The sequence below is a fragment of the Geotrypetes seraphini genome, chromosome 13 (assembly GCF_902459505.1).
Source record: "Geotrypetes seraphini chromosome 13, aGeoSer1.1, whole genome shotgun sequence".
NCBI lineage: Eukaryota > Metazoa > Chordata > Amphibia > Gymnophiona > Dermophiidae > Geotrypetes > Geotrypetes seraphini.
Window position 1 is genome coordinate 63,017,156 of NC_047096.1, and position 26,208 is coordinate 63,043,363.

The 26,208-nt window shown below is 44.2% G+C and overlaps 1 protein-coding gene across 13 annotated transcripts in view; it reads right to left on the reverse strand.

Moving 5' to 3' along the window:
• CACNB1 (calcium voltage-gated channel auxiliary subunit beta 1) overlaps positions 1-26,208 on the reverse strand; it is a 114,931-nt gene that overhangs the window by 7,092 nt on the left and 81,631 nt on the right. For 6 of the 13 annotated variants that reach the window (XM_033918995.1, XM_033918990.1, XM_033918994.1 and 3 more), the window contains 6 exons: positions 24,460-24,540; positions 24,028-24,086; positions 22,815-22,924; positions 22,228-22,236; positions 14,948-15,099; positions 9,203-9,298 (listed from right to left, as the gene is read on the reverse strand). In XM_033918995.1, coding sequence (XP_033774886.1) covers positions 9,203-9,298; positions 14,948-15,099; positions 22,228-22,236; positions 22,815-22,924; positions 24,028-24,086; positions 24,460-24,540 — 507 coding nt within the window. The remainder of the gene's footprint in view (positions 1-9,202; positions 9,299-14,947; positions 15,100-22,227; positions 22,237-22,814; positions 22,925-24,027; positions 24,087-24,459; positions 24,541-26,208) is intronic. The other 7 variants (XM_033918997.1, XM_033918992.1, XM_033918998.1 and 4 more) reach the window with 3 other exon arrangements.

A 26,208-nucleotide genomic window follows, 5' to 3' on the forward strand; every position in this document is an offset into this window, starting at 1 on the left:
GTGCAGTGGACTGTAGAGAAAGGGACCCAGACCTATATTCCACTCTAATTAGTATACTTGTGGTGGAAATTGTGAGCCTTTCAAAATCCATAAAATACCAAATCTACCTATAGATAGTTGACAGCTGCAGACTTCAGGGTTTTTGTAATGATGTACAGTTAGGTACGATACATTTTTAGGTGTTTCTTGAGGGCTCACAATACAAAATAAGAGTGTTAAGGTGGGATTTGTACCTGGTTCCCTTTATGTGGTACCTGGTTTCCTGCACTGACCACTAGGCTCGCCCAACTGGAAATTTCTACTAAACAATTCCCACCTGGAAAATTACCATCTAGTTCAATTCCCACCAGTTTCCACCTACTCATGATGGACAATTCCCCTCCATGACCAGACATATACCCAATAATTAAAAAAAAACAAAAAACAAAAAAAAAACCACTCCCATTGCACAAAAAAACCCTTACCCTAACACTTGGGGTCTCCTTCTAACCCTAACACTCAGGGGCTGCACATATATGGAGCCTCCCCATAACCCTAACACTTGGAGCTGTACAAAGCACAATCATGTCCAGAGCAGTATGGGACACTTCTAGAGCAGAACTGGTCATACCGAGTGGGGTGGGGAAGGGAATTGACCTAGATGGTAATTGTCTAGGTGGGAACTGTCCGGGTGGTTACAGACCTGATACACTAAAGAAAAACATACTGAGCATGAAAACATCTGGAAAAACAGTGATTTTTAAAACAAAAATGCAGACTTTTTCAGGTTCGAAAATTGCTATATTTAAGATAAGAATGTCTGCAATTGGACTTGGCCGTTGTATTGAAAATGCCCCTCCATGTGTCTTTATAAAATACTAATGTAAAGCAGCAGAAATTAAACCTGCATTACAGGTGCAGACATCTACATATGCTTGAAAGCAGGTGTAAATGTCCACGTTTAGATTATTTAAAAGTTTGCGTAAATTAGCACAATTTATCATCTATAGGGCAATTCTATACCTGGGCGTCTTCATTTGGGTGCCCAGATGCAGCACAGGGAGAGAGTATTCTATAATGACTTTATAAAATTGATTCAAATACAAACAATTTTTAGTAATGCTCTACTCAGCAATGATAGTCAGACACATACACACCACTTCTCAAGTACAACCGATCTTAAAACACAACTTTTTTAGAGTGTTTTTTTCCGGGCTTCAGTACCACCACTCCACCGCTGTCAAAATTTTCTTTAGCGGGAAGAATTACGTGAGAACTCCTCACTGGCCCATTTTATTCATTTAAAATAGTTTCACTGTTATAGTACTTTAACTTTTTTGTCTTAAATATAAAGTGCAAAGTGCTTAATTATTTTATAACTTATCTTTTTTTTTTATTTTGTTTTATTTGAAAAAAGACACATACAAATGAAATACAACAGTCAGAATATACAAAATTGGTACAAAACAGAAGATAAGAGAGTCTTCCGCGGGGTTTCTGCACGGAGACTAAGAAACTCTACAAGACAATTCAAAAATCAACTCCTGATCCCAATCCCACCTTATACCCTCCCCCCACCCACCCTTCCCAGCATTCCAGTGTCAAAACTCAAGAAATTCAAAAAATTCAACAGGATACTTCGGGCTCCATGGGACAAACTATCCCAAATGGGAGCCCAAATAGCCTGGAACTTTCTCCAATGACCAGGTCCACAATTCTTAACATCCAAATATTCATACCGTAACAGAGTGAACAGTTCATTTTTCCATATAGTAATAGTAGGTACCTCTTCCTGGCGCCACAGCAAAAGTATACATTTCCTAGCCAATAAAGAAGCTTTTTGCATTAACAAAGAATTACCCTTAGACAACCCCAAAGAAGAGTTTTGAGAAAAAAGCAGGACATTTGCCTGTAATGGAATTCGCCGTCGCATAACGGTCTGCAGATGAAGACAAACAAATGACCAAAAGGTTTGCAATCTGTCACAACACCAAAACATATGAAAAAGACCAGCTGGCGTTGAATGGCACTTGAGACAGTTAGCATGAGAGGCAAACCCTGCCATATACGCCCTATAGGGTGAGATATAAAGGCGCAACAGTAATTTATAGTATTGTTCTTGCAAGTCAAACGTGGGAGGCGTTTCATAAGAAGACGCAAACCATCTCCAGTTATCTGTTCAGAGGAGGCAAGATCCTGATTCCACATCACCGCCACAGCCTCAAAGTCCCAAGGAGCACTGAACTGACCTGATGAAAGGACAAACTGATTCTAGACTGTCAAGATAGAGTCAAAGTTTCCTGGACCATATCTGCCATTCAAAGTATTATGGTCCAAAGAGTGTAGGTAATGCGAGACTTGACCATAGGAGAACCAATCTCGAGCCTGCAAAAGTCCCCGAGCCCGGAGATCCTGAAAGGACAAAGGAAATCCGTGCTCCGACACCACATCCCGCACATAGCATAAACCAAGGCCTTTCCATCTCTGCAAATACAACTTAGAGCCGTCTGGATCCAAGTTTTGATTCCCCCATAAAGGCAACAATACTGTGGAGGTGAAAGGCAAATGCAAACGTTTGCATAACCATTATAACTTATCTTTTAAGTTGCTTTTTAATTCAGACCTGGGAAAGGCAGACCCAACATGTTTCGCATCAGAATGTTGTTTCAAAGGTCTCCCGCAGCCGATTTTGTCATCCAACTCCTACTAAGATCTTGCTCTTTGAAATTAGTAGGAGTCGGATGACAAAATCGGCCGCGGGAGACTCTTGAAACAGCATTCTGATGCAAAACATGTCGAGTCTGTCTTTTCCGGGTCTGAATTAAAAAGCAACTAAAAAGATAAGTTATGAAATAATTAAACACTTTGTACTTTATATTTAAGACAAAAAAGTTAAAGAACTATAACAGTTAAACAATCTAAATGAATAAAATGGGCCAGTGAAGAGTTTTCACGCAATTCTTCCCGCTAAAGAAAATTTTGACAGTGGTGGTACTGAGGCCCGGAAAAAAAAGCTCTAAAAAAGTTGTGTTTTAAGATCGGTTGTACTTGGGAAGTGGTATGTGTTTATAAAATTGGTACAGTACAAAAGGAAGTGGGAATGGACAATGAATACTCCACTGAAGATCACTGATGTAAAACCAACTTGTTTATTTCAGAAAAGGACACAAGCAGAAGCTTGGGAGATAGCAGACTTGAGAGAGACTTGGGTGTGCTGGTGGATGCATCACTGAAGCCATCTGCACAGTGCGCAGCAGCCTCAAAAAAAGCCAACAGGATGCTGGGCATCATAAAGAGGGGCATAACAACCAGGACACGGGAAGTCATCATGCCATTGTATAGAGCGATGGTGCGTCCACATCTGGAATACTGCGTTCAGTATTGGTCGCCGCACCTCAAGAAAGACATGGCGGTACTTGAGAGAGTCCAAAGGAGAGCAACAAAACTGGTAAAAGGGCTGGAACACTGCCCATACGCTGAGAGGTTGGATAGGCTGGGGCTCTTCTCTCTGGAAAAAAGGAGGCTCAGGGGAGATATGATAGAGACCTTCAAGATCATGAGGGGCATAGAGAGGGTGGATAGGGACAGATTCTTCAGACTGAAGGGGACAACAAGTACGAGGGGGCATTCGGAGAAACTGAAGGGAGATAGGTTCAAAACAAATGCAAGGAAGTTTTTTTTCACCCAAAGGGTCGTGGACACTTGGAATGTGCTACCGGAGGAAGTGATCAGGCAGAGTACGGTACAGGGATTCAAACAGGGATTGGACGGATTCCTGAGGGATAAAGGGATCGTGGGATACTGAGGGAGGAGCTGGGATGTAACACAAGTATAGAAAGCTAACCAGGTAATAAGTATAGAAAGCCAACCAGGTTGTGCATGGGCAAGACCAGAGGGTGAGGACTTTGATGGGAAGATAGGACTTTAATGAGAAACCAAGGTGGCAAGGGGCCCCTTCTGGTGATTCAGACAGGTCGTGACCTGTTTGGGCCGCCGCGGGAGCGGACTGCTGGGCAGGATGGACCTATGGTCTGACCCGGCGGAGGCACTGCTTATGTTCTATGTTCTTATGTTCTGTGGACCCGACACAGCACTGTGTTTCGGCGTCTGAGGAACGCCTGCATCAGGAGTCACTGTGGCGTATATGTTCACAGATGACAGGTCTGGATAAAACAAATCTCGGTCCAACTAACATGCCAGATTAACCAAAATCACTCCTGATGCAGACGCCGAAACACAGTGCTGTGTCCTTTTCTGAAATAAACAAGTTGGTTTTACATCAGTGATCTTCAGTGGAGTGTTCATTGTTCGTTCCCACTTCCTTTTGTACTGTTTTATACCCATGGGCTCTCTGTCCTGTTGGACTTTTTGGTGTTTTATAAAATTAGTAGCATATGTTTGACAGAAACATGTGTAAATTTAAGGCATGCCTACTTATGACCAGTCTTCCTCTCTCTTGTGTCCCCTCAGCATTCACTCAATCTGTTTCCCTCTTTCTCATGCCCCCCACCCCCAGTCTCTTTCCCCTCATCTGGATCCAGAAGCAGAAACTCAGCAGGATTCCTGCACACCCACATCCACACCCCCCCATGACTGTTATCTGCAAGCTTGATCTGCGCGATTGGTCTTACAGTTTCAAGTTTGGGTTGGTCAGTTTCAAGTTTCATGTATGGCTCAAACTTGCAATAGCTGAGTCATGGTAGGGGGAAGCAGAAATCCCGCTGAGCTTCTAAGGGCCAGGTCAAAGATATTTGCGGGCCATAGATTGAACAAGCCTTCTGTAAGCTGTGTGCGTAAACTGAGAGACATGGCCAAATGCCATCCATGCTCTTTACACACCCCTTGCATTTACTTGCTAAGGCTGTTACGTTTATAAGTTACAGAATAACGCTGCATGCCTAGTTTGCACCTCTGCACTTATGTGCTGGTATTTTATATAAGTGCACACACATGGGGCAAGATTCAGTAAATGGTGCCCAAATTTGGGTGCCAAAAAATATGAGCACTGAGGCCTGGATTCTCAAACCGGCGCCGATTTTCTAGGCACTGCCGGTTTGAAAATTCAGGCCTGAGTGCTGTTCTACGAGGGTCATTTCATAAATAATGCACACTATTTTTTTTTTTTAATTTACGTTAATTTATTTTTTTTCAAGTATTTCTTTACAATCCTTCAATATAGTCTCCCTGCTTTGCAATGACCAAGTCCCAATGTCTGGGAAGCTTCATTATTCCATCCAAGACACTGTTTTTTTCAGTTGGGGAATGGCTCGGGTACTGGCGGAAGAAAGCTCTTCCAGAGATGCAAAACGATGTCCACGCATAGGTTGTTTCAACTTTGGAAAAAGGTCGAAGTCTGATGGACTCATGTCTGGACTGTAGGGAACATGAGGTAACTCCTCCCAGCTGTAATCACGTAGCTTTTCAATGAAGACATTCCCTATGTGTGGGCGAGCATTGTCGTGAAGAATGAGTGGCCCAGTTTTGTGCATTTTTCTGTGCATTATTTGCAAAAAATAATGATAATACACTGCTGTGACACTTCTTCCACATGGAACTTTGTTTGTGATGATGATGCCTTCATGATCATAAGCAAAAATCATCATTTGATTGACTTTTGAGCTAGTCAAAATTTTTTGGGTCGTGGGGAAGATGGAGCTCTCCACTCATTGGACTGTGATTTCAGAATACGGCTGGGAGATGTTACCTCATGCTCCCTACAGTCCAGACATGAGTCCACCAGACGTCAACCTTTTTCCAAAGTTGAAACAACCCACGCGTGGACATCGTTTTGCATCTCTGGAAGAGCTTTCTTCCGCCAGTACACGAGCCATTCGGCAACTGAACAAAATCGGTGTCTTGGATGGAATAATGAAGCTTCCTGGACATTGGGACTTGGTCATTGCAAAGCAGGGAAACTATATTGAAGGACTGTAAAGAAATACTTGAAAAAAATAAAACATGTAAATTAAAAAAAATAGTGTACATTATTTATGAAATGACCCTCGTATAAATGATGCTCCCGTGTCTTGCATCCGGGATCCATGCTGAAAGAATTTACACCAGCTGAAACCTGGTGCCTAAATCCTTGTGCCTAAATTAGGCGCAGGTCCCCTGAATTCTCTTAATACCACGCGCATCTTTAGTGAATGCCTTTGACCTGCCCATGGCCACCCTCCCTTTTCAGTTTTGCATTAAAATATTTACATGCACATCTTTACAGAACAGCACCTACGTGATGCGCGCAAAATTTCAAATTGTTGCCAAGAGGCACGCCACTCAAATTGTGTGTGCAATTTTGAGTGCCATTTATAGAATTTGGGGGATGGCGCCTAGCTCTAGGCACCCTCGTTATAAAGCGCACACTTGCAAACTCTGTCCATTTTGCACTCAAACTGCACTCCTGGCCGTGCTTGCCAGCAAAGCCTCCCACTGTCATGCCAACACAGCTATTTTTATGTGGCTTTGAATTTTGTAACACGCTATATAAGGATGAAGATGACTTCAGAATATTACCCCCAATGGGCCAAAAGCTTTGACTCAGTAGTCCATAAGATGGCAAACCTACTCTTTAGTTTGCCGCTGACGCATAAAAAGGGTAATATCTAGGCGGCCCACAAAGATGCAAAGTCTGTAAGTGGGTTATACCTGTGGATTTTGCACCAGCTTTCAAAGCTGAAGTAAACATTTAAGGAAAGAAATTCCACACACCTTTCTGCCTCCTTTTCCTTAGGTTGTTTTTTTTAACAACCCCCCTCCAGAGTTTTGAAAGTTCAATCCCCACCCTAACAATACCAACCCTGGCAACACCTTCACTAAATGCAGGTGATAGTATTCACAAGGCTTTAATCCGCATTCTAATGTGATCCCTAGGAATGCCTCTGTTAAATGCACCAGGGGCATAGCCAGATCTGCCATTTTGAGTGAGCCTTTCCCACTCCCACCCCTGTACATATATAAATACAGTTATTTTAACCTTCCTCTATGTTCCTGCATCTATCTCTCCCTATCTCTTCCTTTTCATGCCCTCTGTCCTTAGTCAAATGTTTTCATGTTTCTCTCTCTCTGCCCAGTTCTGGCATCTGCCCCTCCCCCTGCCTTTGGCCTGGCATCTGTCCTTCCTCTCTTTGAACCCCCTTGCCCCCCCATTCTACCTCAGAACTATTGCCAAAGGCAATTCCCATATGCAACCTATATGCAAGCAGCAGGTTGGTATTACTGCTCGCGCCATTAAAGAGCATTTGATACTATTGATCATTTTCTCCTCATCGACCGGCTCAAAGATTGCGGCGTTACAGGATCGGCTCTTTCTTGGTTTATCTCATACTTCAACGAACACAGCTTTAAAGTTCACTCAAAGGAGGAAACCTCACCACCAGTTGCTCAAATATACGGCGTCCCACAAGGTTCAATTCTTTCTCCTTTGCTATTCAACATCTTTATGTCCCCACTCCTCACTTTGGCACAGTGTATTGGTTTTACAATTTTCGCTTACGCCGATGATATTCAATTACTCCATCCCATTGATACCTCAAACACCTCAGAAATCTCAGAGATTAACAATAAACTTGACAAGATAAGGCTTCACTCTAATAAACTCGCTCTCAACCTTGAAAAATCATGTGGTCTACCCTTTCCTATCAAAAAAAAACGAAACAATAATAGGAAAGATATTCATTAAATCCTTCCCCGTAAAAATAGAAACAAAAATAAAACTACTTGGGGTAATCATAGATAAAGACTTAACATTTCATGATCAAATCTGTTCAGTGGTAAAAACTTGTTTCTACAAGCTTCGTCTCATACGCTCCCTTACATCTATCCTAGACACGGAAGCAATCACGACCCTCATTCATTCGTTAGTTATTTCTCATCTTGACTACTGCAACTCTCTTTACAATGGAATTACTCAAAAAGAATCGCGACGCCTTCAGCTAATTCAGAATACTGCAATAAAACTTATCTACAAAGTAGGGAAATACGACCATGTCACTCCTCTCCTGAAAGAAGCCCACTGGCTTCCCATTTCACATCGTATCACCTACAGAACTATCCTATTAGTTTTTAAAATTCAACTTTCCCATCAACCTTCCTTCCTCGATAAGTTCCTTATTCCTCTGTGTCCTTCACGAACACTCAGATCAGCTGATCAGAACTTACTCTTCATTCCTTCTATAAAGGAATTTTTCTATACCAGGAAAACAAATTTTTCAGTGGTAGCCCCAACCCTATGGAATGCTTTACCATCTCATTTCTGTCACGAAAAATCTATCAACAAATTTAAGACTAACCTAAAAACGTTTCTTTTTCAAGACGCATTCAATTGCGCTTGAATTTCTCTTCTTAAACCCACCAACCGCTTTTAAGAAGCGATCCTACCCCTACCTCTCTCTGTCCATTCCCTTTCTACCCTCTTTTTTTTTTTTTTCTCCCCCTTTCTTATATCTAATAATGTAACTTTTACCCACTCCTCCCTTTCAACCATCACTTCAAAGTCCGTCTTGTCGATGTCTCTAATGTCCACCTTCCCTTCTTTACATAGACATTTCCTTTAACTATTATTATTATTTTTTTTTTATCTCTATTTTAATATTTTATTGTAAACCGGCTAGATACTCGTTGATGGTCGGTATATTAAAAATCAATAAACTTGAAACTTAAAGAGGTTATGGGGGAAGGGAAGGGGTGTGCGTGCGGTAGTGGGGGGCATCAAGGAGTGGGGGGGACAGAGAGGAGGACAGGTGCTGGCACCCCCACTAGCACAGCACCCGGGGCGGACTGTTCCCGCCTTACTACGCCAATGCACAGGGCTGCAGTATTTAGGTGTGTACTGAAGACTCTGCTGGCCTCTGATGCCAATTCGTCTTCCGGGGCAGGGGGGTCAGCAGAGCCAACAGTGTGTGCCTGAATACTACAGCCCTGTGCCTGCTTCTTCTTGGTGTGCTGCTACTGATTCTCGTCAAGAGACCCAGCAGCAGTAGCAGTGGTGGAGTGCTGGTGGCAGTGGCTTAGTGGGAGAATTTCCTGCTTTGGCAGGAGCGTGGATGATCTGCTCCTTGTATCTTGTAAAATTTCCCTCATCCACCCACCACTTCACGCAGGGATGCAAAAGATCAGAGCTTGATTCAGGGGATTTTGGAGCCACTCAGAAAAATATACACATATACAAGTCAGCTAATGTCACACAGAGACTCTGGCTACTAGGACCATGGCGGGGACTACTGACCGGTGGGCACTGGGCCAACTTATCCGCAGCCACCATCTGTACATTCAAGTGCTTGGCCTGAGATTTTCCTCGTGATTTCACCAGTCTGTGTAAAACCTGCAGCAAAGAAAGAAAGGAAAAGCACAAAAGGAAATATTTATCATGTTATCTTAGGTTTCTGCAGCTGTCCAGGTAGTACTGTATCTCAGTTTGCTTGACCGGTCTCTATAGGAAGATCATCTTCAAACTCACCAGAGCATTTTTCAACCTGATGGAAAGAGAGGTCTAAAAATGACTCGGCTGGCCTTCCTGTGCTGGCTCAGGAAAGTGGATGCCTCACCTACCTTCACAACATTCATAAGGTAATTCTATAACAGGGCACTTACAGTTATGCTACTGACACATGTAAATGTATAGAAATTGTGTATGAATGTGGCAGCAAATTGACTGAGCATTGTTCTATAAGAGCATGTGTAAGTGGCATACCAGGAAATGCCACTGGGAGCATTTACATAGGCAGAGCCTGGAAGGAGCATGGGCAATTTACAGAACACAGTGAATATAGGTGCCCATTTAGTTCTATGGCTGGTGTATCCATGGACGCCTAAGGCACGCTGATATTGGATTGTACTAGCAATCTATTGGGAGAATCTGGGCTTCCAGATGACAGTATACTGTTCCCAGTATACTGTTCAGTCACTTTATCCCGGGATAGACTGGAGTCTTGGAAGCTCAAAATGCGCTAGGGAGATAGAATTCCTGGAGGCTACACAAGATTGCTTCATGGAGCAGCTTGTTAGAGAACCAACGAGAGAAAATGCCATTCTGGATCTAATCCTAAATGGGTTAAGGGGACCTGCAAAGGAAGTGGAGAGTACCCAAGAAAGGGACTTGGGGGTAATGGTGGACATGACAATGAAGCTGACGGCAAAGTGCGCAGCGGCCACTAAGAGAGCGAATAGAATGCTAGGTATAATCAAGAAGGGTATTACTACCAGAACGAAAGAAGTTATCCTGCCGTTGTATCGGGTGATGGTGCGTCCGCATCTGGAGTACTGCATCCAATATTGGTCGCCGTACCTTAAGAAGGATATGGCGTTACTCGAGAGGGTTCAGAGGACAGCGACACGTCTGATAAAAGGTATGGAAAACCTTTCATATGCTGAGAGATTGGAGAAACTGGGACTCTTTTCCCTGGAGAAAAGGAGACTTAGAGGGGATATGATAGAGACTTACAAGATCATGAAGGGCATAGAGAGAGTAGAGGGGGACAGATTCTTCAAACTTTCGAAAAATAAGAGGGCATTCGGAAAAGTTGAAAGGGGACAGATTCAAAACGAATGCTAGGAAGTTTTTCTTTACCCAACGTGCGGTGGACACCTGGAATGCGCTTCCAGAGGGCGTAATAGAGCAGAGTACGGTTCTGGGGTTCAAGATAGGATTGGACAATTTCCTGCTGGAAAAAGGGATAGAGGGGTATAGATAGAGGATTACTGCACAGGTCCTGGACCTGTTGGGCCGCCGTGTGAGCGGACTGCTGGGCACGATGGACCTCAGGTCTGACCCAGCAGAGGCATTGCTTATGTTCTTATTTGATATACTGCAATTATTAATACAAAAAGTTAAGCCAAAACGGTTTACAACAATAAAAGCAAAGATGGCATCTCAAAAATCAATAAGCACCACCAAATAAAACCATGTAAAGCATGGTCTAAGTCACAAAAACCCACCTAAACTCACCAGATAAGCACTGAAAACACATAACACAGACCCCCCCCCACACTACCCCAGTGATCACCAACCCCCCCCCATAAAAATTTTATTCACAACTTTAAATTTCACCCTCCAGACCATCATCACTTGGCCGCCTGGCATAGGAAAGCCTAGTCGTCCAGCCCAGAGGCAGCTTAAGTCATCTTGGGGGTGGGTTAGGAACCCATAGAGAGGAGGACCCATGCCCATACGCCCCTGCAAGCACTGCATTGATACTTAAACATGTGCACTCCCCTATACACCCCATAAACCCTTTTTTTACTGGCATATAAGTGGCTCCTGCAGCCATAAGGGCTATTGGGGTGGTAGATAAGTGGGTCTAGGGGATTCTGGAGGTGGTTTGGGGGGCTCATCGTCACCTATAAGAGAGCTGTAGTGAGGAGAAGCCATGGCACCCTTTTTGTGAAGTTCACAGCAGTGCCCTGTAAGGTACCCCACTATTTAGGTGGCATGTCTGGGTGTGCAGTCCATCACTTTGCAGACCCCTCCCACATCCAACAGGGCTTGTTCTAGGCATTTTGGACTTGGACGGAAAGTTGGACGGAAATGTGGTATAAAGATGGATGATTTAACGGCTTGGACGATCAGATTGGCAGGACGTATAATTAGACGATTTTTGAAAGTAAAAAAAAGTTGGACGTATCTTTCGAAAATGTGTCTTAGGCTCTTTTTAACTTTGGACGACTTGCGAGATGGACGTAAAGGGACTTAGACGTCCCTTTTGATTATGCCTCTCCACGCCTTTAGTTGTGACTTAAAATTTTTGAATGATTTTTCAGATCTTAAATATAATGGAAGAGAATTTCACAAAGTATTCCAGATATCTTATTCCATAAGATTAAGCCCACAACAGAAAAAGAGGATTTTATAGTACAAACATACTTTACCTCTTTCTTCTTTGTTCGTCTAATAATATACCATTTTCTGATCTTAATGACCTACTTGGTCTATGTAAGGCTAAGCATTTACTAAAATAATCTGGTAAAGTACTGTAAATTCCTTATTGAATTATCTTCAGGATTTTCAATTATTACATGAAGATGAACCGGTAACCAGTGCAGTTTCTTCAGAATTGGAGAAATATGTTCAAAACGCCAAAAAGGGAATGCCAAAAAGGAGGCACCCACTTAAAGAACTACATTCCATGTGGGCACACCAGCGGCACCAGGGATCCTTAATCGCTCAAGCACAGCAATCCTAAAAGAAAAAGATACATCAAAGCCCAAACGGATCTAACGTCTGGATTCTATATAGATCACCCAAATTTTGGTGCAGATCTGTTAATAATTAGTAATTGGTGTTAATTGGAATTCATTTGCGTTTATGCATGGCTCTGCCTTGCGCCCTATTCTATAAAATGCACACCTTCATTTTATAGTGTGCAGTCAAAAGGGGGTGTGGCCATGGGCGGGGCATTGGAATTTCCAGAAATTAGGTGCGATGCTGTAGAATAGGGTCATTTAAACGCCCAACTCCCATTAGTTGTTCACCAGTATTTACACCAGGTTTCAGGAGACATAGGGCTAGATTCACTAAACTTACCGATCCTGTAACGACGATCGCAAAACCAGTTTTACGGGTTTTGCAATCGTTCCCCGACCCGATTCACTAAACAGCTTCCTGATCAATCTCCGATCCGATCCACCCTTGCAAATGAGGGGAAATGGCATGCAAAAGTAGGAAGCGATCGATTCACTAAGCAGAAGAAGAAACACCGATTGGGTTTGCCGATCCAAAAAGAAGCGACTGCTAAGGACCAGTCGCTTACTTTCCTTGCCGACTCTCCTGCCCTGACACAACCCCATATAAAACAACCATCAAAATTAAAAATAAAACCGTAAATTAGCTTTACATATGTGAAAGAATTCCAAAGCGCATTGCGAGCCCGTGGTTTTAACTGGTGGGTTTAAAGCATGTTCTGTTCGATATTCTGGCTACACAAAATAATTCACGGCGTTGGTCACAAATCATTCCTTTTTTAAAAATGTTCAACTCGTAGGGCCAGCACTGCAGCCACTCCTCCCCCTTTCTTTTGAGCTCGTTTGTGCTTTGCTGCTAATGACATATGGGAATAAACCCCGCCCACTAAATACGTAATAAGGGTGAAGAGCTAGCGCATGCGTAAATTGCATCACTAAACAACAAGGATACTCTGCATATGCGCTTCGTTCGCTCTTACGGTGATCAGTGGAATCGCTATAGGGCGTGCGTCCAATCAGGTTATTTGCATGTAGAATCTGTAGTGAATTGGTCGTTTGGCAAAATTCGACCAAGAATCACCCAACTACGATCTAGATCGATAAGTTTAGTGAATCTAGGCCATAATGGCTGCACCCAAAGTTAGAAGCAAAAAAAGAAAAGCAAAATTAGACCCAGATCGTAAAAGCAAGGGGGGGTAGTAATGTTTTGGCATCTTTATCAAACAATGTTTACCATGCTATCTTTTATCATACTATGTGGCACGGTGGTTAGAGCTGCAGCATCAGCACCCTGAGGTTGTGTATTCAAGTCCATGCTGCTCCTTGTGACTCTGGACAGGTCGCCTGATCCCCCACTGCTCCAGATTATGAGCCCACCGGGACAGACAGGGAAAAACGCTTGAGCACCTGAATAAATTCATGGAAACTGTTCTGAGCTCCTCTGGGAGAACAGTATGGAAAATTGAATCAATCAGTCAATCTGTGGTAAGCAAATATTCTGTAAGCGGTGCACCACAGAGTGCCCTTTGCAGACGAATAGTTTAGCACGAATCTTCCCAATGCCTCATTTTGGGTGAATTTATAGAATTGTCTCCCCCCCACCCACAGTGAACAAACTCTTCAAGCTGCATTTAGTCCTTATCAATTATGTAAATGAGGGGGGATTTAAACACCTCAGATGGTGTGTTGACCGCCCAACCAAACTAAAAAACCCAGGTCCAGACAGTACATTCCCCCTCTCTCTTTTACAAAGCTGCACTAGCGGCTGCTGCTGAGGTAATTGGTCCAACATCCAAAGGGAATTACGGTAATGGATGTTGGAGTGTTCCCCCTTGCGGCTTTGTAAAAAAAAAAAAAAGTCCTTAATCATGAAATGCTAGTACAGCATATTGAATCTGAATGTACTGTAACTTTTACCTTAGGCGGTGTCTTTGTCTAAGTTTTCTCTTTTCCATTATATCATGAATTTGTAAATTGCTTAAATATATTTTTTTACTTTGCAGTATATCAAAGTTGACAATGATGATGATGAAATGCCATTCAAGCAAACTCAGATGTGGCACCACCTGGACAGTTACAAGAAATATTTATGTCAGAAGAGATCCTCATAGCATATCACACCTCCTCTCACACCAAAGCGGGGGGGGGGGGAAGGATTCTTAATCCTAAACTCTCCCCTCACACATTGCAAAAAAGAGACTCCAAATAGAGAATGACACGGTGACAGAATTCATCACTGCTCCCATCCACGTGGGAAACCATCTCCATGTTATTCTTTAAGAAGAGAGGGATAAATCAGTGTATGAATGGACACAGCCACTGAGCCTCAAGCCTTGCATGGATGGACTGTTCAGGTCATTTACTATGTTATGTTATGTTATGTTATTAATGAATGCTGGTGTACAAGGATTGAGGATGAGATAGACACTACAGAATGATAGTCTCTGGTATCCAGAGCAGATACTTTGATGTCATAATGTCTCATTCCATCAATGCCTAAGAGCCAACCTCATCAGTGATGTCACAATGGCTTCATTATCCTATACTTGGCTCACATAAGAATCAGAGTATGAATGGGCACAGTCCCTGACCCTCAAGCCTTGCATTGAAGAGTGCTGGTGTAGAAGGACTGAGGTTCAGATAGACACTAAAGAATGACAGGGGATGATTTCCCGTGGGGACGGGAATGGTGATAAATTCTGTCACTGTGCCATTCTCAACTCCAAATTCAGCCTCTGCTTCTCAAACTACAGTGGGAATAGAACCTGGATCTTGTCCTCGGCCCTTCTCGCACCTTAGGAGAGGTGATTTTGATGTACACCAAAATTGGTGCCAGTGAAGTTTTGCACAGCTGTGCCGGGTGGTTGATGGTGTCTGCATCCAAGGCCACCAACTGCAGTGTTCGAGCCAGCTCAAAGATCCTTTCGATTTCACTCTGGACCTCTGCTGCAGCAAAGACAAAAGCAGTGAGCGTGAATGCACAAATGCACTCTGGGTGTGTAAACATGTAATATCTGTGCTGTATTTATATAAGAAATTTACAATGATATAAATACTGCATGTGATCATATATACAGTATATAGATAGACAGAGATATACACTTGTACACGCATACCATGTGTACCCAGTAAATAACATCAATTGTGCCCTCGTGTTATATTTACAGCATGTGTGTACACAGTGAGAAGCCAGGATCTGAGTGTTGCAGCAATCATGTTATTACCCATAGAGAAATATTCTCACGTGTTTAGTTGGGCTTTGAGGATCCATGAATTCTGCCGTTTGTACACCTGATTCTGTTGAAGTGCCCTCATATGCCTCTCAAAATCTGCTTCCAGCTAAGGTGCAATCCTTAGCCAGGTTTTCGGGTGTATACGTCTGAAATATTCTTGTTTCTTCATTTCATATCTTGCATCCATTTAAACCACTTTACAGAAAATTGTTCTCTCATCTTGACTGTGTGGGTATTTAAGGACGTGTCTTATTAATTCCTAGTCAGCCAGCGCTCTGAGATCTGCTTTATGCACAATATGTTTCTTCTCAGAACCATCATATGTCTGATTTGTAGCATTTCTAAGAAATCTGCAGTCCTCTGTTCATATGTCACTGCATCACTTTTGGTAACTATATTTCTGCGCTATTCTGCATGAGAAATGAGGAATTCTGCTTCTGTTGTCATGCCCTAATATTTCTATATATCTCCCTCCTTCACTTTAATAACAGAGCCGCCAGATGGATAAATACTGGGAAATAGGCTAATTAACTTGTATGGCTGCAGACAGGGTCACACTGAACTATAGCTGTGCCTGTACCATTCACCCATTGTCTTCCCCTATCTTGCCTGGCCAATGAGAGGAGATGGCGGACAGTGAGCAATTTTTGTACCTGTGAGGGTAACATCTCATGTTCTCTTGTAGCAATTTTTGTACCCTCCATCTCTGGGATCTGTGCAATGCACTGCTCACACAGCACAGCACTGGCTGCAGGAGTTCACTCCACATGACAGCTATTACTATAAAAAAGCCTAGATGTAGGCCTCTTGAGTTAGACATCTAATGCTGGAAATAGTTCAGAGTCCCTAATTTATTTTCTCCAGTACTTCTAACAAATAGGCTAAGTCTAGATGCTCAGAAAGGGGAAAATATTCAATTTGCCAGATACGGTATAGGGGCTCTTTTACTTAAATGTAGGTACTACCACACAGTAGCATAGTAAGGGTGAGTGGCACCCAGGGCTGTGACGCGCCCTCCCTGCCGCATGTGCGCCCCCTTCCCTTTTTAACTTCTCTGGCGTGAGCAGTATGCCCATGTCAGAGTCGGCTCGCCCTTTGATGTCACTTCCTAGGCGCGTGTCCCGGATGTGATGTCAGATAGAGCGCCAATGCTGACGTGGGCAGCAAGCTCACGCCAGGGAAATAAAAACAAGGGACGTGGAAGGCGAGGGGCATGTGCACAGCAAGGAGGGGAGTGGGGAGAGGAGAAGGGGTGCTGTGTCCAGAGTAGACCTCCCTCCCACCTTACTACACCACTGCTAATACTTGCTTATTGCAGCTAAAACTGCCTTATCGTGGGGTGTGCTCAGACACCCCGTGACAGTTTTGGGATCAATGTGTGCTACCCACATGCTAAAATCATAAAATTGAATTTTTAGCACTGGGGGCTGGTTTGGGGATGGAGAGCATGTGTGTTCTGCAGCAATCAGCGCAGCTGCACTGCTGCACGCTGATTAGCGCATGGTTAGCTCGTGAGCCCTTGCTGCCAACAAAACAGGTGTCGGTAAATGCTAAAGTGCTAATGTTCACACATTAATGGGAAAATTTGTACTTGGCTATTAATGCTGGGAACAGAAAAACCTGCCATTTTACCTCTGTGGCAAATATGGCCTTAGTGCACAGTAAGGATCCACATAAGGATGAACTAGAAACATGATGGTAGATAAAGTCCAAATGGTCCATCTAGTCTGCCCATCCACACTAACCACTAAAGCCACTTTTTTTTTTATCACAATGTAGTAAAAGGGCCCAATAGGCAGCTAATTCCTGGCATCAATAATTCACAGTGACGTGCTTGTATGCACCAGGTATATTCTATAAGGTAGAGCTTAAGTGCAAGGGTATACGTGTGGGCAGAGCATGAATGGGTCAACTTGTAGAATATTGTCAGCTGGATGTGTTGATTGGTGCACCCACTTACAGTATATACTCGAATATAAACATGGATTTTGGGGCCCTCTCCCATAATTATTGCAGGCCCCCTCCTCCAGGCTCTGCAACCTGCCCGCCGTACTTTCTCTGCCGATCCCTGGTGGTCCAGAGGTGCAGCGGGCAGGAATGAGCTTTCCACGCTCCTGCCCCGCTGCTAACCGGCTGCTGCGAGATTGGGTTTCTTTGGCTGTGAGCGGCACCGAGCAGGAGCGAATTTTGGTGCTGCTGCTCGGCGCTGAGCAGCTTCCTTATTGGCTCCCATGAAGAAACTCGATCTCTTGGCAGCTGGTTAGCAGCGGGGCAGGAGCGTGGAAAGCTCGCTCCTGCCTGCTACACCTCTGGACCACCAGGGATCGGCAGAGGATAGGGCAGGGAGGAGGGACAGGGTGAAGAGCCTTGGAGGGAGGGTGCAGTGTCTGACAGGGGAAGGAAGGGTGCTGGGTGCAGAGCCTGACAGGGGAGGGAGGGAAGGGGGCTGGGTGCAGATCTTGGCAGGGAGGGGGCTGGGTGCAGAGCCTGACAGAGCAGAGCACTTGAATATTAAGCCACAGGACTTATATTCAAGTCAACCATTTTGCCTCTTTTTTGGGGGGGGAAATTAGGGTCTCGACTTATATTCAGATCAACTTATATTCGAGTATGTACGGTATACCAAATGTAGCCCCAACGTAAATGACTGTGCCTAACTTCTGGCGTATTAAAGCAGGTTTGCCCTATAATGACTTAGGCTTGCCTAACTACTATGACAGAATTGTCACTAATTATGCCCCACTGTGGCAGCTACTTCTTGGCGTCAAATTGCAGAATTGCCCCCTATATGCCTAGATCTTTTGACTATCGCCCTGTAAGTATCAATTTAATGTGCTTAGAGTTAAGTGCCCAGATTCCAGCATTAAAAAGATACCTCGTGGTATTTGCCATTTTTCTCCAAATTTCAGGCACCAACCAATTTGCACCTAGACATCTGGAAAAGTCTGTTTTATAACGTCAACATCGAGACCTGTGTCTTTGTACAGTAGGCTTCCAGTGGATTCTAGAGGTGCAGAAGTGCTGATGCACACAATTACTCCCTGCACCAAGGTTGATGTAAAGATGTGCATGTGCTATAAGCATGTACCAGTGTACATTATAAAACAGGTATATGACAACTCTACCTCTGTTTCGCCCATCCTCTGCCCTAGAATGCTGAACATATAAGAACGCACCATCTCATCAGGGCATGTATTTATTTATTTATTACCTTTTTTAAAGGAATTCAATCAAGGCAGTGTACAACAATGGGAGTTTTCTTAAGAACAGATGTCTATAGGTTAGTTGACAAGAGAATCTTTCACAACAATGGCAGATGACCCAAGGAGAGCCCCCTGGATTCTTCCCTTTCCCCCATTCTTTTTAACTTATACATGAGAGACTTAGGGCTCCTTTTACGAAGTCGTGTTAGCGGTTTTAGCGCACGCAGCTTTTTAGCGCGTGCTAAACCCGCACTACGTGGCTAGAACTAACACCAGCTCAATGCTGGCGTTAGCGACTAGCGCGGCTGGCAGTTTAGTGCGCGTTAAACCGCTAATGTGGCTTCGTAAAAGGAGCCCTTAGGTTTATTGCTCCAGAAAAAAACGTGTTGACTATTTTTTCTATGCTGATGACATGTCTTCAGTTAAGGTTTTGATGAATGATATGTTTATGGATGTCCCAAGGTTCTTTGATGTTAAATTCAGATAAGAAAAAATGTAATATGGTTAAAAAACCATCACATTTAATGCAATATTGGGGGTGAGGAAATCAAGTCAACGCTGTAGAAAAGGTGAAACTCCAAAATATGAATGTTAAATTCAAAACTGAAATTAAACTCCTGAGAGTTTAGTTGGACATAGGCTTAACTATGGAAGTTCAGATCAATAATATGATCAGAAAATTTAGGTTTAAATTGAAATTGTTGCGTAGAATGAAGCATTTTTTAGAGATAAGAACATAAGAAGTTGCCTCCGCTGGGTCAGACCAGAGGTCCATCGCGCCCAGCAGTCCGCTCCTGCGGCGGCCCATCAGGTCCATGACCTGTAAGGTGATCCTTGTCTAAAACCCTTTATTCCCCTTTGTGCTTCTATCTATATCCTTTCATAATCCTATCTCTACCTCTATCTGTATCCCTCAATCCCCATATCATATCTATCTGTATCCCTCAATCCCCATATTATCCAATCCTTCTTTAAAACCCCGTAGTGTACTCTGTCCTATCACAACCTCCGGAAGCGCATTCCAGGTGCCCACCACCCTCTGAGTGAAAAAGAACTTCCTAGCATTGGTTCTAAACCTGTCCCCTTTCAATTTCTCCGAGTGCCCCCTTGTTCTTGTGGTTCCCAATAGGCTGAAGAATCTGTCCTCTCTACCTTCTCTATGCCTTTCATGATCTTGAAAGTCTGTATCATGTCTCCTCTGAGTCTCCGCTTTTCCAGGGAGAAAAGCCCCAGCCTTTCTAACCTGTGTGCGTATGAAAGGTTTTCCATATCTTTTATCATTTTTGTCGCTCTTCTCTGAACCCTCTCAAGTATCGCCATGTCCTTCTTAAGGTACGGTGACCAGTATTGGACACAGTACTCCAGATGTGGGTGCACCATCGCACGATATAGCGGCATGATGACTTCCTTCGTCCTGGTTGTAATACCCTTCTTAATAATACCCAACATTTTGTTTGCTTTCTTTGAGGCTGCCGCGCATTGTGCTGTTGACTTCACTGTTGTATCCACCAGCACACCCAAGTCTTTTTCAAGGTTGCTTTCCCCTAGTACTAATCCCCCCATTTTATAGCTGAACATCAGGTTCTTTTTCCCTATATGCATGACCTTGTATTTCTCTACATTGAAGTTCATCTGCCATTTATTTGCCCACTCCTCCAGTTTGTTCAGGTCCCTTTGTAGGTCTTCACATTCCTCCGCGGTTCTAACCCTGCTACAGAGTTTAGTGTCATCCGCAAACTTTATAACTTCACACTTCGTCCCTGTTTCTAGGTCGTTTATAAAAACATTGAACAGCAGCGGTCCGAGCACCGACCCCAGCGGAACACCGCTCGTGACCCTCCTCCAGTCTGAGTAGTGGCCCTTCACTCCAACCCTTTGCTTTTTGCCTGCCAACCAGTGTTTAATCCATCTGTATACATCCCCTTCCACCCCGTGGTTCCACAGTTTCCTAAGTAGCCGCTCATGGGGTACCTTGTCAAAGGCTTTTTGGAAGTCAAGATAAATGATGTCTATGGGTTCCCCTTTGTCCATCTGACTGTTTATCCCTTCAAAGAAGTGCAGTAAGTTTATTTGGCACGATCTTCCCTTGCAGATAGGTTTTCTATAGGTTATATTTCAGTCCTTAGAACTTACCCCATTGGATAATTGTAATACTGTATATGCCTTCTAAGTCTTCATGTCAAACAGATGAAATGATTGCAGATTTTACAAAATGTTGCTGCTAAACTTATATTGGGGGGAAATAGATTTGATCATGTTACCCCATTACTGGCATCAGTTGCCAATTGAGGCAAGAATTGAATTAAAAGCTTGCTTTTTATTTTAAAAATTTTATATAGGTTATGTCCAGGTTATTTGATGGATTTGATAATAGTATATCACTCAACTAGGTATTTCTGCTCTTCCTGAGAATTGTTATTGGTAATACCATCTTGTAAAGACTGTAGATTGCTATCCTCTAGGAAGAGGACACTCTTGGGAAGAGCTGCAGAGTTTTGGAATTCTCTGCCCAGTGAAATAAGAAACTTGTCTAATATCGGACTTTTTAGGAAAGCAATAAAAACATGGTTATTTCAGAACTATTTTTTATTAAGTAGGGTGGATATTATGAATATATTTTGAACAATGCTAAATAGTGAATACAGTATTGTTCAATATATGGTAATAGGATTATTACTTTTTTTGTTATAAATATTTTTGTGCCAACTAATAGTATACTACATTACAAAGTCACCATACTACAATGTAACATTTTAATAGACCGCATAGGGTATAAGCAAAGAAGGAACATATAGATAGACTGCCTGATATTCAAAAAATGATTTAGCCAGCCACTGACCAATTAAATTGCTTGGTTGGGGGCTAGATGCTAATATTCAGTGGCACCAATGGCATAGTAAGGGGAAGTGGACCGCCCTGGGTGCCATCTTGGTGGGGGCACCAGCACCTCTCCTTCTCTCTGCCCCTCTCCCCGCTCTTTCCCCACCCTTCCCCTGCTGGATGAGCGCCTCACTCCATGTCTCTGACTCCTCACTGGCGTAAGCAGCATATCAAACCTGCTGCTCACACTGGCCTCGGCTCTCCCCCTGCAGTCACTTACTGGTCACGGCAACAGGAAATGACATCAGAAGGAGAGCTGAGGCTGGTACAGGAAGCAGGTTGTGGGAGTGTGTGGTGCAGTGGTTAGAGCTACAGACTTGGCACCCTGAGGTTGTGACCCTGAGCAAGTCACTTAATACCCATTGCCCTAGCTACATTAAATAAAGTGGGAGCCCACCAGGACAATTAGGGAATAATGCTCGAGTACCTGAATAATTTGTAATCCGCATGGAATTGTGGGATATGCGGAATATAAATTATACAGAAAAGAAAGGTTGGCAATGCTGCTTGCGCTGGTGAAGTTAAAGAAGTGAAGTGAAGGGGTGCACGTGTGCAGCAAGGGGTGGGGAAGAAGCAGGGGGGCAGAGACGAGGGACAGGGGTGGCTACCGCCCCGGGCACCTCCCACCCTTGCTACGCCACTGAGTGGCACTTAGCTATAGGACTCAGGTCACACACACTTCTTTCCTTGCAATACAAATGACTTTTTGGGGGGTGGGAGAAAAGCCATGGTATCATCAGGGGTGAAAGGATACGTACCCAGGACATCTGCATCGGGAGTAAGCCAAGAAGAAAAGGAGAGAAAGAGATGAACGCTACAAATATTAACTTAATCTTCAGCAAGAAGGCCAAGCTGCAAGGTGTGATACAGCCAGCTAAGCTACCACATAAGGTGGACATTCAGGGCAGGTTATCACCCAGGAAAAGTACCTCGGGGTAGAATGTAAACTATCACGAAGAGAAAAATATCACATGCAGTGGAATATCAATCAGGGCACTGGAGGAGGGAGATATTAAGCAAGAGAGCTTATCACACAGGGGAAGATATCATTCAGGTGAGTTGTGACAGGACTGGTTATCACACAGAAACACACAGGTAGGTGAGCATAGGTTGTTATGAGATAAACTTCCTATGGTACACAGCAGAAGCACATGAGTATTGCAAAGCCTTTCTAATTGTTCAGATGTGGCTGACTGAATACTTGACTGCATAACCCTATAACTACAAGTCCCATCCAACATATAAGTCAGTGCAAGCCGCTGTTACTGAGAATTGAATCAAGGCTGGAGCTTGATTGGCTATTAAGCATAACATGAGCTAAGAATACTTCCCACTCCTGGCTTACCCAGGCTGGAGCGTGTGTTGGACCGCTCGATTATGGTGTGCTTGCTGGGGTTATTCAACACAGAGCGTTTGGCCAGAGAAATGTCAGCTGTTACTCGAGTGATGGATATTCTGGAGATAGAGAAGAAAATGAAATAAGTATATATATATTGACAGTGGCGTAGTAAGGGGGGGGGCTGGCAAACGTCCTCCTCTCTAGCCTTCCTCGCCCCTTCCCACTACCGCACGAACACGCCCCTTCTCTTGTATCTCTTTAACGTTCTTGGCGTGAGTAGCAAACCCAACCTGCTTCTCGCGCCAATGTCAGCTCTTCCTCTGATGTTACTTCCTGGACCCACGCCTAGGAAGTGACATCAGAGGAAGACCTGACACTGGTGCTAGCAGCAGATTGGGGTTGCTACTTGTGCCAGAAACGTTAAAGAGGTACAGGGGAAGGGATGGGGGCGAGTGCGCACAGAAGGAGGGGGCGGGGAAGGAGTGGATGGGGTCGGGGAGGGGCACCACTGCTCCGGGCATTGCTCACCCTCGCTACGCCACTATATATTAATTATTCCTCTTAAACAGCTGTTCAAAGACTTCTAGAATAGGCACCTCATTTGTGTTGTTTAAATAATATTCAAAGAAAACAACATAAAGGTTTAAATTCTGAGCAATCTGTCCAATAGGGTCCCAGATATATTTCTGCTTTATTAGAGCAGCTTCTGTTTAATTCCTCCATCCTCCCATCTAAACCCTCTGGAAAAGATGGGCACTAGGGAACACCTCTTGCTTCCTTTCTGTGGAGATAGCATGGAGCAATATATCTCCAATTATCTCCATCTCCTCTCCTCTCTCTTACATGCAGCAGCAGCAGCAGCAGTAAAGGTAGGAGGCACCCCCTCCCCCCGGCACCCTCCTCTCTGCCTCCCTGCTCCTTCCACGCCAAGCCCATGCCCTCCCTTCCCAACCCCATACCTCTTTAAATCTTTGCCAACGCAAGCAGCTTCTCCAGCCTGCTGCTCCCACTGGTTTTCCCTCTGACGTCACTTCCTGGCCCTATAACCTGGAAGTAATTTCAGAGGGAGCCAGGCCGGTGTGAGCAGTAGGCTAGAGTAGTTGCTCTCGCAGGTGAAGATTTTAAAAGGGGGGAAGGGAGGGCATGAGCATGGTGTGGAGGGATGGAGAGGTGATGGCGCCCCCCCCCCCCCCCCACACACACACATAATGCAGCTTACCTTCCATCAAACCTGTGCTTCAGGAAATCAAATAGTGCCTTTTGCATCATGTCTGTAACCTGGTGGGAGGGGGGGGTGAAGGAGGGGAGAGAACAGAGAGACATGAGCTGGCCACTGTTACACAAGCTCCTAGGCAAGAATGATCCTTGATCCGACTCACTATGTTTCTTATTGAAGACACCCTCCGTATCTCACATGTCCACTTGCTACAATTCCCTACACCTTGCACTCACTTAGATTGCCAGCAGTGCCTAATACCACACTCCCTCTGTGGGCACCCACATCCCAGTGCTCCTGCCTGTGTGCATTCTGTGCCACACTTCATGCACCCATGTTGTCCCACTGCCTCAAGTTCCCCTTTCTTCACATTGTTTCCCCCACCTTGCTCATCTGCTTCTTGTGCTTCCATTCCTGGTACTGAATAGTCCTTACCTCATAACCCTTTAAAGAAGGCCCAACTAAAATGATTGGTCTCATAGATGGCACAACATCGTAAGGTGGCACGTGCTCCATCTGTAGGAGGAAGGTATAGAGAGCATGACATCAGGCAACTAAGGCACCTTAACACTGACTCTCAGAGGAAGATTCTCAAAACTTCACGATAAAATCTGATGGGCTGCTATTGTAACGATTTCAAAAAGGCGAGTCATTCTCAAAAGACCCCACATGCAAATGAGTCTCTGGTGGTAGTGATCAGCACATGCACAGAATACACCTGCATATTAAAAAAACAAACAAACCCACCAAACCAAATTGAAGATTGGCAGGAGAGATGCCCACTCTCTCCCACCATGCTTGAACAACCTCCGGACACCCACCCCTGGCAGCGGGAGTGGTGCCTACTCTCTCCCGCCCCGTCACACAGTCCCCCGACACTACTACCTCCCCCCGGCCTGCCATTTTGTACGAGGTGGGCCTGCCAGCCAGAGTGGGTAGGAGTCCTTCCGGCTAGACTTTGTGAATAAGGTAGGGAGGGGCAGGAGGGGGTCATCGGGGGAATCCCTCTCACACCGGGGCGGGGAGATGGGTAGTAGTGTTGGGGGATTGTGAGACATGGTGGGAGAAAGTGAACATCCGGGGTGGGGAGATGAGTAATAGCATCAGGGGATTGTGCGATGCGGCGGGTGAGAGTGGGCGTCTCTCCTGCTGGGGGGTAGGTGTGGATAATAATAATAATAACAGCTTATATACCGCAATACCGTGAAGTTCTATGCGGTTTACAGAAGATTAAGCAAAGGTAACAAATTGAATTGATTTTAAGAGGGGAGGAAGAAAGAGAATTAATAGGACAGGAAATTCATTGTTGAGGAGAGAGAGATCAAAAGGACAAGTTAATCGCTATAGAGGGGAGAGAGAAGAGAGGATCAGTTGTCTAGATGCTTTAGGAACAAGTGTGTTTTTAGACGTTTCCTAAATTCCCCATAAGTAGTGGGCAAAAGCAATTGTTCTAGGTCTTTACCCCATGATGCTGCTTGGTGTGAGAGAAGGTGTTCATGGTGTTTTTTCAGTTTACAACCTCGATAGGTAGTAGTGTCGGGATATTGTATGACGCGGCAGGAGAAAGTGAGCATTTCTCCTGCTGATCTTCGATTTGTTTTTTTGTTTTTTTTAATTTCTGTGGGGGCTGGGGGATGGTCTGAGCTGTCAAATCTTACCTTCCTGTCAGTGCCTGAGCCAATCAGTGCTCAGGCACTGATCAGAAAGTAAGGCTACGATAGCTCAGACCTGTCGGCAAATTTTGGCCGCAAATGTGGCACAACGAGGATAGGGAATCACTAGGAGTGATCATTTTAATATTATTGACCTCGTTGTACTAAGTTTGCATGGCAGTATCAGAGACTGCTAGGAAACTCGGAAAAGATCATGGTAAGCCGTTTTGACAAAACGCCGCTAAAGTACATGCATGCTAAACCAGTTGGAACTGGTTTAGCGAGCACGTTAAAGACACATTTTAGTTTTGAGAATCTTCCCCTCAGTGACAAACAGATTGTCCTATATATCCACTGTATTCAGTGTTCTCTCTAATCTGTCTGCATGCAGACTTTTTGGAGGCACATAGACTGTGAACTCTGCACACATGATCAAACACAGCATGCAAATGAAAATATGACACAGCAACGTATTTTAATCAGCACAAAGTATTTGCATCTTCCTGACCTTATCTTATTTTTCACTCTTACT